The sequence below is a fragment of the Erigeron canadensis genome, chromosome 4, assembly GCF_010389155.1.
Source record: "Erigeron canadensis isolate Cc75 chromosome 4, C_canadensis_v1, whole genome shotgun sequence".
Classification (NCBI taxonomy): Eukaryota; Viridiplantae; Streptophyta; class Magnoliopsida; order Asterales; family Asteraceae; genus Erigeron; species Erigeron canadensis.
Genome location: NC_057764.1, coordinates 23,747,105 through 23,767,246, shown reverse-complemented (window position 1 = coordinate 23,767,246; position 20,142 = coordinate 23,747,105). Strand labels below are relative to the sequence as shown.

The 20,142-nt window shown below is 31.7% G+C and overlaps 2 protein-coding genes across 2 annotated transcripts; both read left to right on the top strand.

Moving 5' to 3' along the window:
- The first annotated feature begins 2,685 nt into the window (after positions 1–2,685).
- LOC122598396 lies at positions 2,686–4,571 on the top strand. The gene is made up of 2 exons (XM_043770994.1): positions 2,686–2,801; positions 2,931–4,571. Exons 1-2 carry the CDS (start codon positions 2,705–2,707, stop codon positions 4,493–4,495), a joined length of 1,662 nt encoding a protein of 553 aa, XP_043626929.1. The 5' UTR covers positions 2,686–2,704; the 3' UTR covers positions 4,496–4,571.
- A 12,472-nt stretch (positions 4,572–17,043) lies between these two features.
- On the top strand, positions 17,044–19,041 carry LOC122597904. The gene is made up of 2 exons (XM_043770491.1): positions 17,044–17,253; positions 17,378–19,041. Exons 1-2 carry the CDS (start codon positions 17,061–17,063, stop codon positions 18,952–18,954), a joined length of 1,770 nt encoding a protein of 589 aa, XP_043626426.1. The 5' UTR covers positions 17,044–17,060; the 3' UTR covers positions 18,955–19,041.
- Positions 19,042–20,142: the final 1,101 nt, after the last annotated feature.

Here is a 20,142-nt window from a genome sequence, read left to right as displayed (position 1 = left end):
TGTCAAGGAACCCAGATGGTAAAATTACATGAACTTGAAGGGTAGCAAACTATCGGTCTAAACCGTGAAGTGAAAAAATCAGAAAAATGTTTGTTTTATATGTTGATGTTACGGGTCCTAAATATATGACCTATTAGTGGAGCTAATTTTAATCTTTTAAAATATTGTTTAAGCAATCGCAAAAATCCCTTCAAGTTATTAAAACTCATTAAAGACCACTACAAAATTTTCAAAGTTTGTCGCTATTGTAAATTGGTGTGTGTATGAGGCTAGTACTAAAAACAATGTGCTACATATCATGTTCAATTCTATTTCCGCCATAAGGTCCAACTTAATTATATCGTTAACAAGAACATGTCCATGTTTTCATCGATACTTTGTATGATCAATAAGGATACTAAAATTTTATTTTGTCATTTGTGCCTGGATGATATATCTATTTACTTCAATTAAAACATTTTCATGGTCATTAATTTAAATTAAGCCACCATACAACAAAGAAGTCACTGGTCACATTTAACTATTGTCATAACCAAAGGAAACAAAATTACATTGAGATTTTCACCAATAAGACGGGTGGTTCCAAAAGTACAAGATAAAAGTTCGCCAAAAGCCAACTTACTCTTAAACCGCCGAACATACATTTTTTTTTTTTTTGTCATTCTTTTTATTCTGGGTATATGACATTTGTGTATTCTAAGCTATAAAAAATAGGTTGCAAATAAGTCAAAATTGCACAAGGGATGTGTATTGTTAAATAGATAGTGCCGGCTTAGCCGTTAATTACATTGCCTACTTTGAAGTGCTTCGTCGGTCGATTTCAATAGATATTTGCGAGTTGCTTTAATAATTATAACGAAGTACTTATTGTTTTTGTTGTTTTTCTACATATTTTTCATTAATTGATCAATTAGAGGGTATATAAATATAAAGTTTTAAAACTCATATCATTCCTTTTTATAAATAATCAATGCAAGAATGTGGTTTATGTATCAAAAAGAATGTTACGAATATTATTTACCTATAATATAATGACTTATCAAGGATAGTAAATTAGAACAAAATTTGTAACAAATCGTAAGCAAATTAATTATACAATTATAGTTATCTTGTTGTCTTGATGATATCATACTACAATTATCTAGAATTGCATATTTTATAAACAGTAGTCAAATTAAGAATGTAATTTTTTCTATGAGATATAACCAAGTTTCATCAAAACTAACTTATTGGGTTTCCCAAACCCCTTCTTCATGATTCGGCTTGTCCGTTGTATGAGAATATCTTTGCCCCAAATTTTATTTTTTTTACACAAGACCTATCCAATACCCAATAATTTTATTGGGTAATAACCAATGAACCAACCAACTCAATTAACCCAAATCCAATTAGATTGGACTATTTTTCGGGTGGAACCAACTAATGAACACCCCTAAAAGAAGTATAAATTAGAACCCAGTTAATCATTTACAATTTGTAGCTCAGTTACTCTTAGCTAAAGCCCAAATATGCAAAGCCCAAATACTTTCCCGTTTTCAATTGTGAGTTGAGATTATTTTTAACTTTATACTCCTTCTAAACTTGTATAATTACATTTTGAGTTGATGTATAACATAATAACAATTTTGATCAGGTTAGTTTTCATTTGGGCAATTTATCTTAAGCTTTTAGAATAACAATTTGACTATAAATAGACTCGAACTCGATCATAAGAAGGCTTGGCATGGTAGCCGTGGTCATTACGAAAACCATTGTAGGTTTAGTTTTGGATCAATTCATATTTCTAGTCTTAATTCGATCTGAACCAACTTAAGTTGGTGCGCGAGTCTTAGTTAATATTAAGTGGCTTAAGATAGAAATGATTATGATGATTTTGGATGATTGAATATAATGAACTACAAATTTTAATTTTATTTTTACAATTATTACTACAATGTATTGATAATAAAACTTAGCCATTTGGGTTCCTTTAAACTTATACTACAACATAAATAACACTAAAAAGTAAAAGATTATATAATATCAAAAAAATGGGGGCGCCTTAAAGCCTTCGATAACTTCATAACTATTTTCATGGATACCTTGCACGCCATTCACTTCACCATTTGTCCCAACACTTTTTCTCTTTAAATTTTATTCCATGTCAAAAAACATTTGTAACAGAAGTTTGTTGTATGAGAACAATACATAAAAGTTTTGTGTTATTGTAAGACAACTCCACCTTGTTAAACAAACTTTACTTCGGTGAAAACAATACTTTTAACTTTCTATGTCAGCTTGTTTCAGATTATAAATGCAGTACGAATTTTTCTGTTTTTTTTTTTCACTATTAACATTTCGATAAATTCATCCATTGTTTTATTACGAATTATTCATAATATCAAATTCTATATATGTGCAAAAAGCAATTTAATTAAATGGTCGATGAGCCTAACAAGAAACGTTTAATTTGGACAAGTTCCAAACGTATTGAGACGAGTATCATAAATTAATGGATATTTATCCAAAAATAAGATGTACAAGCATCATTTTTGGGTTATTGTATAGAAGAAGTAATGAACACCTATAAAGAAAGCAATTTGGATGATGTTCTTCTAATCATATTAACAGAATCACTTTCTGCATACCGAACTCCACAACATTTTTCATATAAATATCACTTGTGTTGAAAGACAAGTTAAAGCTTTGAAAAACTCTAACAAAAATGGGAATTGTATCGAGTCTATTAGCAAAGATGCCATTGCCCATTAAAACCTTTTTCAAATTATCTTCAGAACCATCTGACTTTCCGCAGGCTCAAGGTAGATCTTCTACTGTATTTGTATATATTTGTTGGTACATTTTATCTGGTACATTTTATTTCTAAATGGTACGAATATGTCTGCTTATGCTCCTAAAGTTGGTTTCTATTTAAGAAATTTTAATTGTAGGAGAAGGTTTTGCTACGGGAATAATCGACTTAGGAGGATTAGAAGTTTGTCAAGTGTCGTCATTCAACAAAATATGGGCCATCCACGAAGGGGGACCGGACAATCAAGGTGCAACGTTTTATGAACCATCTCCAATACCCGATGGATATATTGTGCTTGGTCACTATAGCCAATGCAACAACAAGCCTTTATTCGGTTGGGTACTTGCTGGCAAGCCTAGTACAAATGACTCCTCATCGCTTGCCATGCCGATTGACTACTCACTCATCTGGAGTAGCGAGTCTCAAAAGATAAAACAAGACAACAACGGGTACATTTGGCTCCCCATGGCTCCCGAGGGCTACAAAGCCGTTGGGTATGTCGTCACGGCCTCACCAGAAAAGCCATCAAAGGAACGGATCCGATGTGTTCGATCAGATTTTACCGAAGTGATTGAGGTTGATAAGTGGATTTGGGGTTTAAAAAATGATATGGACCCTAATGGGTTTAATGTGTATGGGTCAAGGCCCAAAGATAGGGGTGTCCAAGCCAAAGGTGTTTCAACAGGTTCATTTCTAGTCCAAAACATTGGTGGTTCAACTAGCTTGTCTTTACCATGTTGCTTAAAGAATACAAATGATACACTTTTGTCCATGCCCAATCTAGCCCAAATTGAGTCTTTAATTCAAACTTACTCACCAATAATATATTTTCACCCTGATGAGCAATATCTCCCTTCTAGTGTTAGTTGGTATTTTCAAAATGGAGCCTCGTTGTACAAAAAAGGGCTCGAAAATATGCCTATCAAGGTCGAACTTGATGGTTCAAACCTCCCCCAAGGTGGTTATGACGATGGCTCATGTTGGCTAGACCTCCCAACTGACAATTCCGCTAAAGAAAAAGTGAAGAAAGGTAATTTAGAGAGCGCGAACGCTTATTTTCACATAAAGCCCATGTTTGGCGCAACATTTACAGATATCGCCATATGGGTATTTTACCCGTTTAACGGGCCCGCAAGGGCAAAAGTGGAATTTGTTAACATTTCACTAGGGAAAATAGGTCAACATGTTGGTGATTGGGAGCATTTGACATTAAGAGTGAGCAACTTTGATGGTAGTTTAAAATGTGTCTATTTTTCGGAACATAGTGGTGGCACATTGCTAGATGCATCACAAGTTGAGTTTGAAAATGGAAATAAACCGGTCGCATATGCTTCTTTAAATGGTCACGCGTTTTATTCAAAACCAGGACTTGTTATACAAGGGAAAGGCGGAAATGGGATAAGAAATGACACGGCTAAAGGGAAGGCGATGATGGACACTGGGGTCAGAGCAACAATCATTGCCGCCGAGCATTTAGGCACGGTTGTAGTGGAACCACCATGGTTAAACTATAGTGGAAAATGGGGTCCAAAGTTGAGTTATGAAGTTGCAAAGGAGATAAAGAAAATTAAGAAGGCTTTGCCTTGGAAGCTAAAAGATGCATTTGAGAAACTTGTAAGTGGTATTCCGAATGAGGTTCTAGGGGAAGAAGGTCCATCTGGTCCTAAAATGAAAAATAGTTGGAATGGCGATGAGAAATACTAAGTGATATATATGTCGGGTTTTATATGGATAGTTTTTGACTTTTACGTATCAACTAATTACAAACATGTAATTACACTCTTACTTCTTAATTCTTATGTCAAAAGATTGCAAGTTTCCATTCAAATTCTTTTTCATAGTGTTTTTGAGTAATAAGATCTACTTTACTTGTACCTTCATATATAGTTTCAAACGAGATATGTCACCTGGGTGTTGGCCCGAGAAACATGACGTTTGTGGATGTCTTTCTTTTTAAAAAAATTATCTAAATTTATTAAGAAAATAGTATTAGGAAAAATGACGAAATATGATACATAAACGACGTTCTTATAAGAATGACAAAATGTGTTGCGATCATAATACCAATAATAATAGAAAAATGATGACTTTTATATATTAATTTCTTTCTATCATTTTCTAACCAAAATATTACATGTTCTCTTAAAAAGTTTGTGTGGAAATAAAAAGGGTTTAATGGGTGTCTACAATTTAAAATGGAATTCTTAGTACAAAATGTAAGAGATCAAAGTTTTTGACTTTTTGGTGTAAATGTATTTTAAAGAAATAAAATTAAAAAAATTTACAAAGATAATAAATGTATAATGAGGAAAAAAAAGTTAAGCATGTAAAAAATGTAAGTTAAAAGTAATAATTAGAAAATAATGGACATGTAGGGCCTACAAAAAAATAAAAGAAAAGGTTACTATTCTTTGCACAAATCCCAATACTCCCGGGCGTTGGCCCGAGAGACATTACGTATGTGGATGCTTTTAAAAAAAATTACTTAAATTTATTAAGATAATTGTATTAGGAGAAATAACGAAATACGTCTATATATAAATATATTAATACCAAGATGACGCTCTTAAAAGAATGGCAAAATGACAATAATATATTAATACCAAGACGAACATAATACAAACAATAATAGAAAAATATGACATTTTTTACATATAAATTCAAAGTTTTGAATTAACCTGACATACTAAAATGTCAGCACAAGGCCCAAATTTAAATATAAATAAGTAGCCCAAAAATTTGAATATAGAATAGCAAAGCCCATTAACGATAACTATATTAATACTGATAACGACGTTCTTAGAAGATTGGTATAATATTTGTAACACCCCAACAAGGCGGAATCATGGGGTATCACAAGAAAAGCACAACATGACATGGGAATTATGTAGAGTAAACTAAAAGCATAAAAGGATCAAGTAAATCCATACGAACCATTTAGTAGTGCAAGCAACCGGATCACATCTAAGCATAAACCCTAATCGGGAATAATGAATCACGGATCCAAGAAGTCCAAGTCCAAATCCAATTCTAGCAAAACCAGGCAATCAATCATCCAATACATCTTTGAGCTAACCTGTCACCTGAAAAGTGTACTAACACGCGTCAACATAAAGTTGGTGAGTTCGTAGGGACAAGTATCAGAAAATAAGTGTGTCGGGATAACAACCGTTAACGATACACGAGGATTAGGATACCTAATCACGTTCACACAAATCAACACAAGTCAACGTTTACGTTTAATAATAACGATAACCAGCATGACTTACATAATGAACAAGCATAAAATACGTTTCCTGGCACGTCTTACATAATGAATAATGCGTAGTAAACCGGCACGACTTACATATATTTCAAATGCGTAATATCACGGCACGACTTACATATATTTCAAATGCGTAATAAACCGGCACGACTTACATATATTTCAAATGCGTAATATCACAGCACGACTTACATATATTTCAAATGCGTAATAAACCGGCACGACTTACATATATTTTAAATGCGTAATATCACGGCACGACTTACATATATTTCAAATGCGTAATATCAACGTTACGTTACAACTAAGTATTCATATTCAATATACCTGTTAAACAACATCGTTAACAACAAAATTATGCCACAAATCGTGGCCTTATCGTTATGCCCTTAACATGGACTTAATCGTTATCACAATCACAAATCTATAATACGTTAAGGGTGAAAATGTTATCATGCGAGATCCTATGTCCCGATCCTTATCAAAACGTTTTCCATCAATTAATAACACAATGCACATACACTTCTTACGATTCTAATTTCAAGGAATCATTGATGCTTATATATAGGGTCACCCGCAGCCTTTCCACTACATCTCCTATTCATTGAAAGTATAACCGTCTTCCATGTATGTACAACTACCCAAACCACAACAAGTATTCATAAACGAAAGCATAATAACCAAGCAACAAGTCAATACGTTAATCAAGAAATCAATCAATCGATTAAACGACAATAACAAGCATGTACACTTTTCAGCCCGAATCTCAATTGAGTAGGGAGGGTTTATGAAACTCACCTTAAGCGGCTACAACAAGTTAACATCACGCTAAGAATGTCCAACGGTCAACAAGGGTCCACAACCAAACTTCAAGAACGATCACAACCTACTTTACAATATCAAAATATCACAAAGGCATCCCAACGGTAAAGTCTAACTAGTTAAACTACGCCACAATTTCCAAGGGTGATCTAAAAGTGATCTAAGAATGTTTAAACCATATTGAAGAGTTTTAGTTAAATACGATTTAATGACTTAATTAGTACCAAAATTTGACGTAGAAATCAAAGTGTTTAGGAATGTGTTTAATCAATTTTGTTGACCTTAAAATGATGATATAAGACTAATAAACAAGTTTTGGATCATTAAAAGTCGACCGATAACTGAACGAAAAACTTGAGGAAAGGACAGAAAAACTGCGGCCGCTCGCACGGTCGACCGTGTGATAAAAATAATAGTATAAAAAAATTTAACTGTTTTAATAGAAAAAGTTAAAAAATAATAGTATAAAAAAATGAATATGTGGACCCCACCAAAATAAAATGAAAAAAAAACAAAGTTATTATTCTTTGCACGGATTACGAAACTTTGTTTTTAATATATATATATATATATAATAAGGGATAATTTCATATATGTTATTGATAAGTCAAATAATATCATATTTGCCCAATTTAACTTTGAAATATTATATATGTCACTCTTATACACTTAAATATCAAATATGCTACTCCTAATACACTCAAATATCAAATGGGATAACAAGCATGCTTCTAGCATGATTTTGTGAGGGAGGATGATTTTGTATTTATACATTTGATTTTCAGGGTGGGAAAGATTGTGAGGGGAATGGAGAAGCATACATGCTTCCAACAGCATATATGTTTTTCCCAATATCAAATATGCCATTGTTAAGTAAAAAAAATCATATGTGCCCATATACATTATTATTAAATGTTATATATGTCGTCAGTAATTTCGAAGTATAGCTATCCTGTCTTTGAAATATATCAAATACTTTAAATTTATCATTAAATTTTAAATTCAAGTTTATCTTCTCTCTTTTAATTCATGAGTTTTCTTGCATCAAATGTCGTGGAGACTAATTAGTAAGCAAAAATATAAAAGCATCACATATGGTTGAGTCGCTTACAAACCATGATCGCAACACTTACTATGTACCATGAATTGAAATGAATAACGGATTTAAAATGATCAATCAATATAATCATGTTGGTAACATTGAATTAAGTTTACATGGTTCGGAATAAAACCATGGATTGAATTATAAAAACAAGAGAAAACACGTGTGTAACTGTGAATTTCAAAATTTTCATTAATAATATTTTTTTTTAAAATTATGTTTTATTTTGACTAAATTAATTTAATGGGGGCATATATGATATATTTCATTGACATATATGGTGTTTTTCAAATTTCATAACTGAATATATGATATTTAAAATTTTATCTGAGGATATTTAATTTTTTTGTTTAACAATGACACATTTGATAATTAGTAGATTAGAAATAGCATTTATGATATTTTGTTACTCAACAATGACATATTTGATATATTGATAAATTAGAAATGACATATATGATATTTTAAAATTTAATTGAACAAATATGATATTTTGTAACTTACCAATGGTATATATGAAATTTTCCCTATCAATAAAGATGTGAATTTCTTTTATAGCAGCATTCAACATTCATTCCAATATTAGCTAGCAATTATTAATGTTCAAAAAAAATAAAAAATAAAAAATAAAAAAAATAGCTAGCAATTATGCATTGAGAATTAATCAATGTTAATTAATATTTCTATCTACGAGTATTTAAAGCAAGGCCATTGATCTACATTACAGTAGAGGAGAAAATGTTAGATGAGAACTTTAGTGACTCAGTGTAATCATATATGATAACTGAGAGATACAATCTCTCACAAGATCGAAGATAACCATGAAGCCATAAAACAATTAGTGGTTTGGGTAACTTGTAAGTGGAGTCAACCTAGCATCCCTCTAGTGGTTTATATTGTCATGGACTTTAATTCGTGTATACATACATCAGTGCCGTCCTTGAAGCATGTAATAAGTGACGAAACCGTATAAGGACTTTATTTTTTGGACCCCGTTAATAATCATCGGATTATTTGCGATCTCCACTCTTCACTGAAAAGTCAAAAATTAAATAGCGAGGTTTGGATCATTACTAAACACCATGGCTTTTGAAGATAAAGGTCAGTTTGACCCTCATTTCACGCAAATGTCGAAAGTTTTTTTCTATCATTTAGGTAGAACTTAACAACATCTCTACGTAAGTAGAGGTAAGGTCGGTCTGCATTTTAACCCCCCATACACCATCGAGATATTACTTTTCGAAAACCATGAAAAATGATAGTGGACAGTTCTTTTTCTTTTTACTGAAAAATCAAAAACTTAATAAATATTTGATAACTTTGACCATTTGTGGGAAGCATGAATAAAATGTAAAAGAATAAATAAATAAAAGAGGTGGAACATAAGTAAATACTATACATCACAGCATCCGTGTAATGTAACAATAGCGGTGTGGTGATGACGATGACTGGTGATAAAAGTGACGTCAGGTAATAGAGGCGTTGACTGTTGATGGTGATGACGACGACGAAAGATGTAGGTAATTGAGTAACAAACTACAATTTTTATTGCCGTAACCAAAAATCTTAAATCAAATTAACATTTCCTTAACTAGCTTTTTATTAACCTTAATACCTGTACAATGTGAGAAGTGACTATATATATCGTGTGATTCACTTTATTTTTCTAAAAAATAATATTTGAACATGTTACATTATATGTATTTAGTATTAATTAAATGTACCACCTAATCGAAAGTCATGATAGTGACCATGTCTTGGGTCATATTCAAGTTTTTTATATAGGGATTAGTACTTTAAAAAATTAAACAATTTTACATGGATTGTTATAATATGTATTGAACTTTAATCTTATATATTATATATAATGAACTTTCAAATTTTATGCATTGTAAATATTCAACTAATCAAAAACTTAAGAGTAACAGTTGATGTAAATTGTCTCATATACTCAGATACATACAATCTACAGGATTTGAAAGTTTTTTACATAAAATGCACAAGATTAAAGTTTCATATATATAATTACAATTGAAGTAAAGTTATTTACATTTTGAAGTATTAATCCCTTATTTTTATCACGTTAAATTATATTAGTTAATAAATAAACAATTATATACGAGTAATAAGTAATATTAAATATGGATATATTATTATTGTTTATGTTCATTAATTAATTTAACATGTATTATGTATTAGAAAAATAAGTTTTATTTATATTTATATCTATACTTCTTATTACTAGCATTGTACCCGCGTGTTGCGGCGGATATAATTGACATTGGTTAGCCACCGTTAGCCCCGTGATACCGACAAAAATATAAGTGGGGTAATCAATTAACCAAGATACTTGAATGAAAAACATTTGAAAATACCCGCACGGGAACTAAGAACGTAAATATAGTTGGTGCAGCTCGCTATGTTAAATACACTTTGGACCATCAACCAGACTTAAAAAGATATGAATCCGCAGCTGAGTACACTTGTTCTTCCTCAAATGGCTTTGAGATATACATACCCATGCATCCCACATTTCTAAACGTTCCAATTCAAACTTTGTCGGATTCAATTTGTTCATTAACCTTGATTTCTACCTTGTGAATTTGTCTTGTACTCTTGTAGCTTCAAACCTATATACAACACCAAAAGTCAGTACTTTTAACATAACTAAAACACTATTATTACTTCACCATTATCATCATAACAACATAGCACTGCAGTTTCAATTCCCTTATTTTGGTAAGGTGTAAGTTACTTTAGGTATTACACTATAAATGTGTAGAAAGAAAGCTTTTGCCCATCCATTTCGGGCATTTGGAGCTCCATTTAACACACATGAAATGAGTGACACGGTTTAACTTTCTCTAATGCAGTCTTGCAAAATATCCTCCAACCAAAAACCATAACACTAAAAGACTTTTGAGTTGAAAGAATGAGCAAATTAATTAAGATTTTAATCCGCATGAATGAGCAAAACAGGAACGAAGATCTCAAGATAAGATTAGAAACACTACATATGTTAAAGCCATACTGTGCCTCTAGACACTCGATCTGGGTTATCAAAAGTCACATTTAAGAAATGAGTCAATAACCACTAATATTAATAAGAAATATATACTCAATTGAAAATGGACTTTAATGTATAGAAAGAAAATTTACTTTGCAAGTTTTGTACATCCATGAAGCTCATGTATTGAAATATCCATTACAATTTACAATATTTTAACATGTGCACCTAGTGTGAAACGATAAAATTCATTACATGTTCTAACTGCCTCTGTTGCTATATAATAAGAGTATAAAGTTATGCATTTTCTACAAGGGTATATATCATAAAGCATACCCTGTAGATGTTATCCCAAGACATACATGGAAGAATAACAAAAAAAAAAAAAAAGAGATGAGATTTGATATTCATCCAATGATATGAAATTACCTTAATAGAAGCTACTTGGCTGAAAATGTCTAAGAAACCATAATACATAGGTGGGAAGGAAGGAGATTACCTTAGTAGAAGCTACGTGGCTGACAATGTCTAAGAAACCATAATACATAGGTGGGAAGGAAGGAGAATGGACTGCCAATAATAATATGAACTTTTCCCAAGCTACTATCTGCATAGCAAAAAGATTATCAACTTAATCACAATCTCATAACTTGGAGGTGTCTTATTTGGTGTACTAATATGCAATATGTAAAAAAAATACAATCTTATAACTTGGTCTTACTACATTGTAATTGTAAATTCCTATTATGTTTACATCACTTAAATGAATTAACAAAATAAATGTTAAATAAAAACATTAAGCGACTAAAGGTTTCAAAAATAATAATTATACCTTTTATCAATCGAGCCCAAACTTCTCAGATTTGACCGATCTAAATGATATGATCTTTCTCCATTTTAAACCCCTTAAAAATATGAGATGCATCATCACAATAATAATAACAAGGGTAGTTTAGGTATTTAGAGAATTAAAAAGGGTATTATAGGAATAAAAAATATGTTGAAATCTTAATCCCAATATGCTTTATAAGGGATTATAGATAAAGAAATAAACCATTTGTTGAAAGTTACAGGGGAATGTCAGAACTATCCTCCATTAAACAACAGACACCTAATACAATACACCACCACCTTAAAAAAATGAATACACCATCAATATCTCAACTTTTAGAATAATTATACTAACCACTATATTAATTACATTTAATTACATAAATAGCCTATACTACTCGTCGTCACCACCATCAGTCATCACCGTCACCCGTCATCACCGCATTACCGCTACTGCCGCTAAATTACACGGACACCATGCTAGTATATTATAAATAAAATTAATATTATGTTGTAAAATACACATTACTATCCAAAATATAATTGGTGATGGAAATTGATAAACATGGTAACAATAAGTATTTTAGAATTTTTTTAACTTAATGTAACCACCACCATTTACATTTATGGGTCACCATGTCGGTAGATCTTGAACTAGGTGTTTCTACATAATTTTTATTTGTTTTACCAAATAGATATATATTTTGAGATTTCAGGGGATAATTTTTTTTTGGATATTATTTATTTTGTGTATATGGTCTATGAAAGGATGAAAACAAGGAAATATGATTCAACTGTCTTTTACTCGTTTTAGTTAATCTGCATATCACGTGAAGTACCAAAAATGCATCTTGTCAGAATAAAGCATCTTTGATTTGTTAATTTATTGTTATTAATACTTTGACATTCAACTTGTTAGGTTTTTGGAATTTAGAACAAGTTTGAGTATCTGATTTGAAAGGGTTAGATTGATGATGAATGTAATGAAGATTTGGAAAAAGTATTGTTGATCTGTTGTTTATTGTTGTAGATATAAATATAATTTTTGGATTAGATTTCTTTGGTTTCAAAATCTGAAAAACAAGATTGAGATGATAATGATGATAAAAGGTTTATAATTAATTACATTTTTGGTCCTTCAAGATTCAGAGTTAATTACGCTTTTGGTCCTATGATAAGAAAGAAGACTATTATACCCATTACGTGCAAGTCACATGATGGGTTTTTAAACGTCCGTTAATCATCTGGACAAAAAGAGTTGATGGAGCAAACTTTTTTGGACCAAAACTGTCATTTTTAAAAGCTATGGACGAAATCTGTAAGTGTCTGTACACGACAGGGACGATTTCTGTAATTAACTCAATATCTTTTGAAAGAATTTTATTTTTATATTTGGGGTGAAATGGGCAATGAACATGGTCAACAAGAAGAAGGAAAGAAAACTAGAAGGAAATGAGTGAGATGTGTAACACAGGGGGTTAGACGGATAAAACTAAAATGCGTACTTGATGAGTAGAAAAGGTCATTATAAATTATGAGCAATAATCAATACTTCTAAACTATTAGCTTAAAAATCCTCCTAATTAATATGATTGTGACATGTGGAAAATCAAATGGTAAGATTAAGAGAGAGAATTAGTGGATTCTATGTGTTAACAATGGGATATGTTAGAAGGATTTTTAGAAAGATTGGTTAGGAGGATTTATCATTTTCCATAAATTATATGTAGTATGAGAATTGAAAACATAAGTAGAAAAATGACTTCCCAAAAAGAAAAGATTAGCTATAAGAACATAGAGAAATATGTCGCTTAAATAAAACATCAAGTATTAATTAGAGGATGTTATGGATTATTTTGGTGGATTGTGATTAGGTTATTTAACTCTTTACACTCTTAATAGAGGACAATGGAATAAAACATAACCGCATCACTTTCGTGGCAAATATATTCCACCGTCCCGTTTCCTTAGCAATTATTTTAAGTTTTGTTCCCACTTAATTAAAACCAAACCCGGCCTCCATGTTAATCTTCCAACAACATTATATTGTTGTTGTCTTTGATTATTTTTAAAGGGAGATTTTCATATATGTCTAAAGCATGCTTTAAAAGCATTGTATTTATGCATTAAAAACTTACACCTAATGCATATATGTAATTATGTCTTTAAAATGGGATCTATATATGAAATTTTCTCATATTTAAATTGCTAAACCATTAGGTAATATAGCTCAATGACCACCTCACTTTTCATGAGAGGTTTTGGGTTCGATTTTTGTCAAAGGTAAACTTGAGATAATCAGATGATTATTAAGAGATTGAGAATCAATTGGACACTGGTCTGACTAGGAAATTAGTGGGTATCAAATATTACGTGGAATCAGATACTTTTTTTTATATTTAAATTGCTATATAAGTTCGATAACTCAACAACAATAATATAATCTTCGGTTTTATTCAAGCAAATAAAAATAATACCGAAAATCAACATGTGTTTTTCCTTTTGTGAGAGGGGATAAATTTGTATTTACACATGTGATTTTCAGAAAAAGCGGGGGGGGGGGGGGGGGGGGGGGGCGGGGGGGGGGGGGGATTATGAGGTGGAATGGACGAGGATATATGCTTCTAGCAGCATATTTGTTTTTCTCAAATTAAAATCGTTAAAAATGTTTAATGAAGTTACACCATCAAGTTTTGATTTACATAGCTACCTGGCAACAATATATATTCGATAACCCTTTTTTTGCGAGAATCTTTAATAACTTTTCAAATCAAGCCCAACCGATGATTGTTCTTTACATGAAAATTGTTTTTAAATTGTTTTCTGAATAACTTATGTGTAATTTTGAAGTTTATAATTGTGTGGAACATGGATTATCATCCATTATACAATTATGTGGAGATTTAGATTCTTGATCACATGTGCACGAATATTGCTATGATCACATGCATGTATGCAAATCGATCACATGTAATTATAGCAATATTCGTGCACATGTGATCAAGAATCCAAATCTCCACATAATTGTATAACGTATGATAATTCATGCCTCCACGCAATTATAAAATTTAAAATTACACATAAGTTATTCAAAAAAACAATCAAAAAACAATTTTCATGTAAAGAATAATCATCGGTTGGGCTTAATTTGAAAAGTTCTTAAAGGTTCTCGCAAAAAAAAGGGTTCTCAAAATAACTTTTCACTATATATATATATAGGAACAATCAAATAAGAACAGTTTTAAAATAAGAACGGTGAAAACACTTAAAAAACATCATTTTGATGCATTAAAAGTCCATAAAACTAACATAGTGCATAACTAATTATCATTATTTAAGTGTATAACAATACATTGGCCTGTCAAAATCAAGAAAATCATGTTTTTTGTTTTGTGCATCCATCTTGGATGCATATTCTTCAAAATGATGCATCCACCAAAAAACATGATTTTTTCGATTTTGACGGATCAATGTGTTGTTAAACACTTAAATAATGATAATTAGTTATGCACTATGTTAGTTTTATGGACTTTTAATGCATCAAAATGATGTTTTTAAGTGTTTACACGGTTCTTATTTTAAAACTGTTCTCATCGGAGTGTTACCCTATATATACATACTTATATATTAAAGCAGTTTGATTTGGATCAATGGTAAACGGTCTAGCTTTTGAAAACAAAAGTTAAAGATTTGATCCTCATCCCACGCAAATATCAGAGGTCTTTTTTACCATTTAGGTAGGATCTGAAAGCCTATCTATTTAGATAAAGATAAGACTAATTATTTACATCTTATCTAGGGATGGCAAAAATACGCGTACCCGATGGGGAACCCGATACCAGCACCCGATTTGACCGGGGAATCCCCGAGTTGACCGGGGATGGGGACGGGTATGGGGATGTAAATCTAATCCCCGATGGGGATGGGGATCGGGATGGAAAACCGTAAATCCCTGATCCCATACCCAAAACCGAAAATACTTTATATATTTATTAAAATCACTTTAAGTTCTAATCTATAATCTAGAGTCAGTTTTAAGTTTAAAGCTTTTGTTTAATACATTTTATATGTGTTATACTTTATTAATCATTTACTTAACATATATTAAAATACACATTCTCCTACATATCTTCGATTAAAATAAACTCATGTTCATTCAAAAAAGGTATCCCTGATCCCCGACGGGGAAGGGTATGTGGATGTAATTTAATTTCCCGACGGGGTTGGGGACGGGGATGAAGATTACAAGTGAAAATCGAGTACGGGGATGGAGATTGAGATCCCCGATTATCCCCGCCCCATTGTCATCCCTAATCTTATCTTTCATGCACCGTCAAAATATTATGAACTACAAAGTTGTAAAAGACACAATGAGCGGTTACTTTTTTATATTACAAAATGATACAACAAAGCGTTCGTATAGAATATATTTATGTATGTGGTAGTGGTAGCTAAAATAAACTTGAAGTGTTTATAAAATTAACAAAACAAATGTCAACATTACTCAACAAAAATCTACTTTTATATTAAAGAAAACGTTGCAACAAATACATATATTAAAGAGGAAAAACGTAACGTATTCATTGAAGTGTATAGTATTAAATATGACAATTTAATTGAGATTTGACTTCTTTCTAAGAATGCATACAAAAGTACATATCCATAAGACCATAACTCATAACTTGACTACATACATAATTACATATCCATAAATCATAACTTAATTATTACTGGTGAAGGTACATAAAAACAAAGAAGGATATGAACCTCATAATATTTATGAAGTTTTATATTTTCAATATTATTTCAATGTATTATTACAAGTATTTTGGTTCAAAAAATATACATTTAAATATTTATACGCTCCTCCAACTCAATTTAAAGTTATTTATTGATCTATTTTATACATTTACTACTTTAAACTATTTGACCATTCGAGACTTGCTGGTTTTAATTTGTCACACTATGAGAAATATACGCGTAGTATAATCTTGCCTCCATAATTCATAAGTGGCATCCTCCCAAATTTAAGTTCTGGCAACATCCCATATATTTGTCTCTATATATAATATAATTGTCATGTGAACTATCCACAGCATGCACATTTTTTGTCACACTATAAGAAATACCACATATGTTCGTATACATGACTACATGTAACTAGCTATATTACATTACATATATCATATCCACCTCAAACATCTTTTGTTGTTCTTATCGAAATATTGGGCTAATTAAATCCATGAATATGCATACTATAGTTGGTATATCCTTCACTTTTCTTACAATTTTTATGCTCTTCAATGGCCTAAGAATTGTAGAATCATTAAACCAATCATCGTTTTCTTGTTCGAAAAATGTTTACGAAAAGAGGGAGCTTGCTCGTATCCAAAATACCTTCAAACTACCTTCTTCATTACCTAGTTGGCCTCCAGGTTCGTATAATATATATTTGCTACCAATTTTTAAACTATATATATCCATCTATAATTAATAATCCAATTTTATAGTAGTTTTGTCACGTTTGTATTTTTTTGTGCTTAAAATTATGATATTTAGGTGGAGGTTTTGCGGGTGGAACCATAGATTTAGGAGGATTACAAGTGAGTCAAGTAACAACATTTAACAAGATTTGGGCAGCAAATGAGGGAGGACCCGGCAATGTTGGTGCAACATTTTATGACCCGGCTTCAATCCCTAAAGGATTTTCTGTTTTAGGTTGTTATAGCCAATCCAACAACTTGCCATTATTTGGGCATCTTCTTGTGGGAAAAGATGTCTCGAATGACACTTCAAATCCTACTCTCAAATTACCAATTGATTACACTCTTGTTTGGAGTAGTGTCTCTCTCAATATCAAGAAAAATGGTGATGGATATATTTGGTTCCCGAACCCACCGGATGGCTATAAGGCCGTTGGGTATGTTGTTACCGCCTCATCAGCAAAACCTCCTCTTGATAAAGTTAGTTGTGTGAGGTCTGATTTAACGGATTCTTTGGAGAGTGACGTATGGGTTTGGGGTCCGAGTAATAGTTTAAATGTTAATGGGTTCAATGTGTATAGTTCTAGGCCAACAAATAGAGGTGTTGGAGCAATGAGTGCATCTATAGGAGGTTTTGTAGTTCAAAATGGGAATGGAAGTAACACATTTTCGTTATCTTGTTTGAAGAACTTGAAGGGAAGTTTAGTAAATGTAATGCCAAATTTGAAACAAATAGAAACACTAATTCAAACGTATTCTCCTGTGGTTTATTTTCATCCGAATGAACCATACCTCCCCTCATCGGTTAATTGGTTCTTTCAAAATGGTGCATTGCTTTATCACGAAGGGGATGAGTCCAACCCTAGCCCTATTAACCAAGATGGATCAAATCTCCCACAAGGTGGTTCAAATGATGGTACTTATTGGATAGACTTACCAAAAGATAGTTCAAGTAAAGAAAGGGTCAAGAAAGGTGACTTAGAAGATGCAAATGCGTATTTCCATGTTAAACCTATGTATGGAGGGTTATTTACCGATATTGCTATTTGGTTATTTTACCCTTTCAATGGTGCATCAAGAGCTAAAGTTGAGTTCATCAACATTTCATTGGGAAAAATAGGGGAACATGTTGGTGATTGGGAACATGTCACATTAAGGGTTAGTAATTTGAATGGCGAGTTAAATAGTGTCTTTTACTCGCAACATAGTTGGGGGACATGGGTGAGCGCTTCGGTTCTTGAGTATGCAAATGGTAATAAACCAATTGTGTACTCGTCGTTGAACGCTCATGCATCTTATCCTAAGCCGGGATTAGTCTTGCTTGGTCCTTCAGGGGTTGATATCGGGATCAGAGATGATACAGCCAAGAGCGATAAGGTGATGGACACGGGACTTAGGGCGATAGTGGTCTCGGCCGAGTATTTAGGGTCCGCGGTTGTTGAACCTCCATGGCTAAACTTTTTAAGAAAATGGGGTCCAAAAATTGATTATGACCTTGATAAAGAAATTAATAAAGTGGAGAAGGTTTTGATAGGGAAGGTGAAAAAGGCCTTTGAGAATATTGTGAAGAGTCTTCCAAGAGAGGTCTTGGGTGAAGAAGGGCCCACTGGGCCTAAAGTGAAAAACAGTTGGAGTGGAGATGAAATGTCTTAAATTGTTGATTCGTAATATAGTCGTATATGTTTTGTTACAAAATATAATTTTAAAAGTTTTATACAATTCATATTCTGGTTTTCATTATATCGTAGATTTACAATACTGGTTGCTTTCATGGTCTATCATTTTTTTCTAAACAATTGTTGTAATTAACATTCGCCTATAACATTTATCGAAACATGACTTTGTGAAATGCGGGTGTTAATTGAGTACCCAAATGGTATACTAACAACTACCGTACCAATTTCAGCATAAGCGGGAAACATAGAGGTGTAAAACGAGTAATGGTATAATTTTAGTAGAATATTTAATTAGCCTTGTTTTTTAACCTCGTTAGTTTAAACTGATGCCTACTTTTTGATCGTTTAAAATTTAGTTAAATCATCATAAACTAAACCACACTTGTGAGTTGTGACGATATTATTATAACTATTTGGACACGGATAATAAACACTATGTAAGCGTTAGGATTAAAAGCATTTTTAGATTATGCGCACATTTCAAATTGCTTCCACTACGTTACGTTTCTTCATATTGTGCACGCACAAATTTTATCTTTTTGACTTTTCTGTTGTATATATATGTGCAAGTTTAATGATTGCTACTTTCTTTATCCGCCTAAAAATGTCAATTTATACACTAGATAGATGTTTCTTTTAAGTTTCATTATTATATTGGTAAATGACCAACGAACATATAGTTTAATGATACAAGGTATCTACCACAAATAGTTTAATGGTACAAGGACAAAGTTTTATTTCAATTAATTGTTAGCAATTTTATTGGGGAATTTTCTTCGCTAGATATCTTGTTGCGAACATATAATCCACACATTTCAAAAAATAAATTAATTAATTAATTAAATTAATAAAAGATCTTGTTAAATGGCAACAATACCGATTGATTAATATAAAAGGTATTTAGGGTGTGTTTGATTTATGCATACATGTGGGATTGAAGGAATGAATGTCATTCCAACTGATTTTATTTGATTAATAACTTCCTGATATCAAACTCATTATTAATTTAAAAATAATAATTACCCCACATAAAATGACGGGTTCGAAAACTCAATCCTACTTCTTAAAACCTAAAGCCATAATGATGTCATGTTTGGCATTCATAATTTATAAGTCTTTATACATTTTCTCACATTGAAGATGTATAGGCCAAAATACATACCCC